This window comes from Ipomoea triloba, chromosome 3 (assembly GCF_003576645.1).
Source record: "Ipomoea triloba cultivar NCNSP0323 chromosome 3, ASM357664v1".
Lineage (NCBI taxonomy): Eukaryota > Viridiplantae > Streptophyta > Magnoliopsida > Solanales > Convolvulaceae > Ipomoea > Ipomoea triloba.
In genome coordinates this window covers 8,091,118-8,094,561 of record NC_044918.1, presented here as the reverse complement: position 1 = coordinate 8,094,561, position 3,444 = coordinate 8,091,118, and the positions used below count along the sequence as shown (strand labels likewise).

The following is a 3,444-nucleotide window of genomic DNA, read 5'->3' as shown; positions in this document are numbered from 1 at the left end:
GTTTTGTATTTTGGGGTTCCAATATTCTGTGTATTGATGTGTGTTTTGTATTTTGGGGTTCCAATATTCTGTGTATTCTAGTTATACACTATGTGTATTGTAGGCATGTATTCTGTGTATTGACTGTAGGGATACTTAAACACTGTGTTTTTGCAGCTGATCAGGACTTGTTAGGGGTGTCAGTGAGTTCTATTGATGAAGCATATGAGGTTTATAATGATTATGCTTTCAGGCTAGGTTTTAGTGTGAGGAGGGGTAAGCAAAGATATAGTGCTGGTACAAAACAATTGAAGATGAAGGAGTTTAATTGTTCAAAGTCTGGGTTTAAAAGGGTTTTAAGAAATGGAAGTTATTTAAAAGTTGATGTACGGACAGGTTGTCGTGCATCTGTTCAATTTGATTTAGATGGGAATGGGATGTGGATTGTGACAAAGCACCAGAAGCTTCATAATCATGAGTTTGTTCCAACGACCAAGAGTTATCTTCTACGGTCACATAGATCAGTGTCTAGAAATCATCTTTCCTACCTAAAGGATTTGAAGAAGAGCGGTGTTTGTGTGGCTGATGGTTTACGGTTTCTTAAAACACAATCAGGGGGGTCACCACTCGTTGGTTTTACAAGCAGGGATGCATATAACTCGCTGTGCACTGATGTATTGAACAATTTGAATGGAACCGACTCAAACACATTAATTGAAATATTTAGACAAAGGCAGTCAAGTGAAAAAGATTTTTTCTTCGATTTCGAAGTGGATGATGAGTCAAGGTTGTGCAGCTTTTTTTGGAGAGATGGGAAAATGATGCGAGACTATGAATTGTTTGGAGATTTGTTAGTTCACGATACGACGTATCGTACTAACAAATATGATATGATTTGTGGTCCATTCGTTGGTATGAACCATCACTGTATGAACGTCATGTTTGGATGTGGTTTTTTGTTGAACGAGAGGATTGAGTCGTTCGTATGGTTGTTTAGGTCATTTTTAAGATCAATGAATGGGAAAAGTCCCCAAAGTATAATGACCGATCAATGCGCTGCCATGGCTGCTGCTATTTCCCAAGTTTTTCAGACCTCAAGACATCGCCTATGTATATGGCATATCGGTGAGAATTCAAAGAAGCACATCAAGGGACTAAGAAATCAAAAAGATTTTCTAGACATATTCAATTGTCTGTTGAAACATACAGATACGGAGGCAGAGTTTGAGCTTTATTGGACAAGGTATGCTTTCATTAAAAATTCTGTGTATTGGTGATGGTATTTATGTTTATTTAGTTATAGTATTCTGTGTATTATATTTTTCCCAATTGCTTGCATTAGTATACAGAGTTGGCAATTCTCACCCAGATTATGTGTATTCTCTTGATATATTCTGAGTATTGTAGTGTTAGAGTATGTTTATTGTATTGATTCTGTGCTTTCATTCCCATGCCTTCATATCTGATAATACTCCCCTTATATTCTGTGTATTCAATTGAATGATCTTGTGTATTTGTATATGAGAGTCTGTGTATGCATTATAGTATATGAATAGGTGTAGTTAATATATATGTTATGGTATTCCAGGATGGTCACAACATACAAATGCCATAATAATTCTTGGATTGAAAAGCTGTATCAATGTTGAGAAAAATGGTGCCCTGCATTTAACAAAGATTATTTTTCTGGTGGTATTTTATCTTCACAAAGGAGTGAAACCACAAATCACTCTATTTCTAGAAGGTTATCCAAAACTGCTGGGCTATGTGATTTCTATAGCTCATTTGTTGGTGTTGTTTCGGAGTGGAGGAGTAGAGAAAACGGGGAAGATGTCCGGTGTTCCCAAGGTGTACCTACAATGGCTATGGATCACATTAAGATTCTTTCACACGCTAGGGATATTTATACGATTGAGATATATTACTTGTTCGAAGAGCAGTTTTTGAAAGGGGCACATGCTATCAAGAGTGTGTTCAATTTGAAGGTGGTGTGTATAAGTATCACGTTTGAAGGCCGGAGGTTGATATTATTAGGCATGAAGTGATTTTTAACGTTAGAGAGTTAGATATTTGGTGCAGTTGCAAGCTGTTCACTGAAACCGGGATCTTATGCTGTCACTGTTTACGCATTTTAAACGTGCATTGTGTGTCTGAAGTTCCAAATAAATATATTCTGAAGAGATGGACTAAAAGAGTTTTGGAAGACGAGAATGCTGGTATTATCCCCCCATCTCAGTGCTTTAATGTTCCCTCTTCTGTTTGGACTTTAGAGATCACTAGGAAATTTCAAAAGTTGGTTGTTTATTGCTAAGAAAACAGCGAAGCACGCAAAATTTTTGAGCAAGCAGTGTTAGATGCCAAGAGAAAAGTTGAACATGAGTATGACCCTATTTTCTTTGAAGGTGAAGATTGTGATGTGGAATCGTCAAGCGGTGTTATAAAGGATCCATCAAACAGGCGGTTGAAAGGGGTACGCAATAGGAGGGTGACTAGTGTGATTGAAAAGAAATACAAGAAAGCAAGGGGTCGAAAGCAGCTTGCTCATATAGCTGCATCTAAAACAAAATCGGTGGGGCAGTCTCAAGTTGAAGATGCTATTTCTAATATTGCTGGTAATGGATACCTGGTTCATCCAATGTCTGGAGGTTCAACTTTTTGTCATTTTAGGTCAAATTCAAATCAAGAGGACAATTAGAGTGTGTCTTAATGTTTGTTAGTTTTGTTTTTTCAAGACATGCAGTTGTACTTTTTATACACAAAACTATTACAAGTAATACACAAACTGTTTCTGCAAGATACACAGAATTATTTACCAAAACAACAGAAACCATTTGGTGTTATTTCTTTATATTGCACTCTGTAATACACAGAGTGATACTATGTAATACACAGAACAGTACTGCCGAATACACAGAATATGAAATGCACTCTGTAATATGTTTTTAGAGTTAGAAGACAAAGGTGGAAGCCAGGGTTTAGCATTAGGGTTTAGGGTTTAGCACCCAGTACTATGTATACAGATATATTGTTGAATACACGGAGTTGAAGTTAATAATACACAGAATATTACTATGTAATACACAGAATATTATTATGTGTTATGGTTTTAGGGGTTAAGGTTTAGTCTTAGAGGTATGGGTTACCATTAACTGAATACACAGAAGGACAGCATGTAATACACATAATGTTACCGCGTAATACACAGAATATATAATTGAAGTCATTCTTAGAATAAATTTCGTAATCAACAGAATAAACTTAATAGATCTGGCACCCTATAATATAAGATGTGACAAAAAGTTTTTTTTCATTTCAGAGTTAGGGTAGTTTCCAAAATAAAGAACACATCTCAGATACTTGTTTCAATTTCAGTTTACAGGAATCAACATCTTTACAAACACGGTCACTTTGATTGTTTGTAGATTTCTTTGGCTGCATTTGTCATCTCTGGTAGAAGGGTATTCC

At 36.1% G+C, this 3,444-nt stretch overlaps 1 protein-coding gene across 1 annotated transcript; it reads left to right on the top strand.

The window, feature by feature from the left end:
- The first annotated feature begins 293 nt into the window (after window positions 1-293).
- On the top strand, window positions 294-2,674 carry LOC116012856 (protein FAR1-RELATED SEQUENCE 5-like). Its single transcript, XM_031252531.1, has 4 exons — window positions 294-1,222; window positions 2,059-2,195; window positions 2,292-2,449; window positions 2,558-2,674. Exons 1-4 carry the CDS (start codon window positions 294-296, stop codon window positions 2,672-2,674), a joined length of 1,341 nt encoding a protein of 446 aa, XP_031108391.1.
- Window positions 2,675-3,444: the final 770 nt, after the last annotated feature.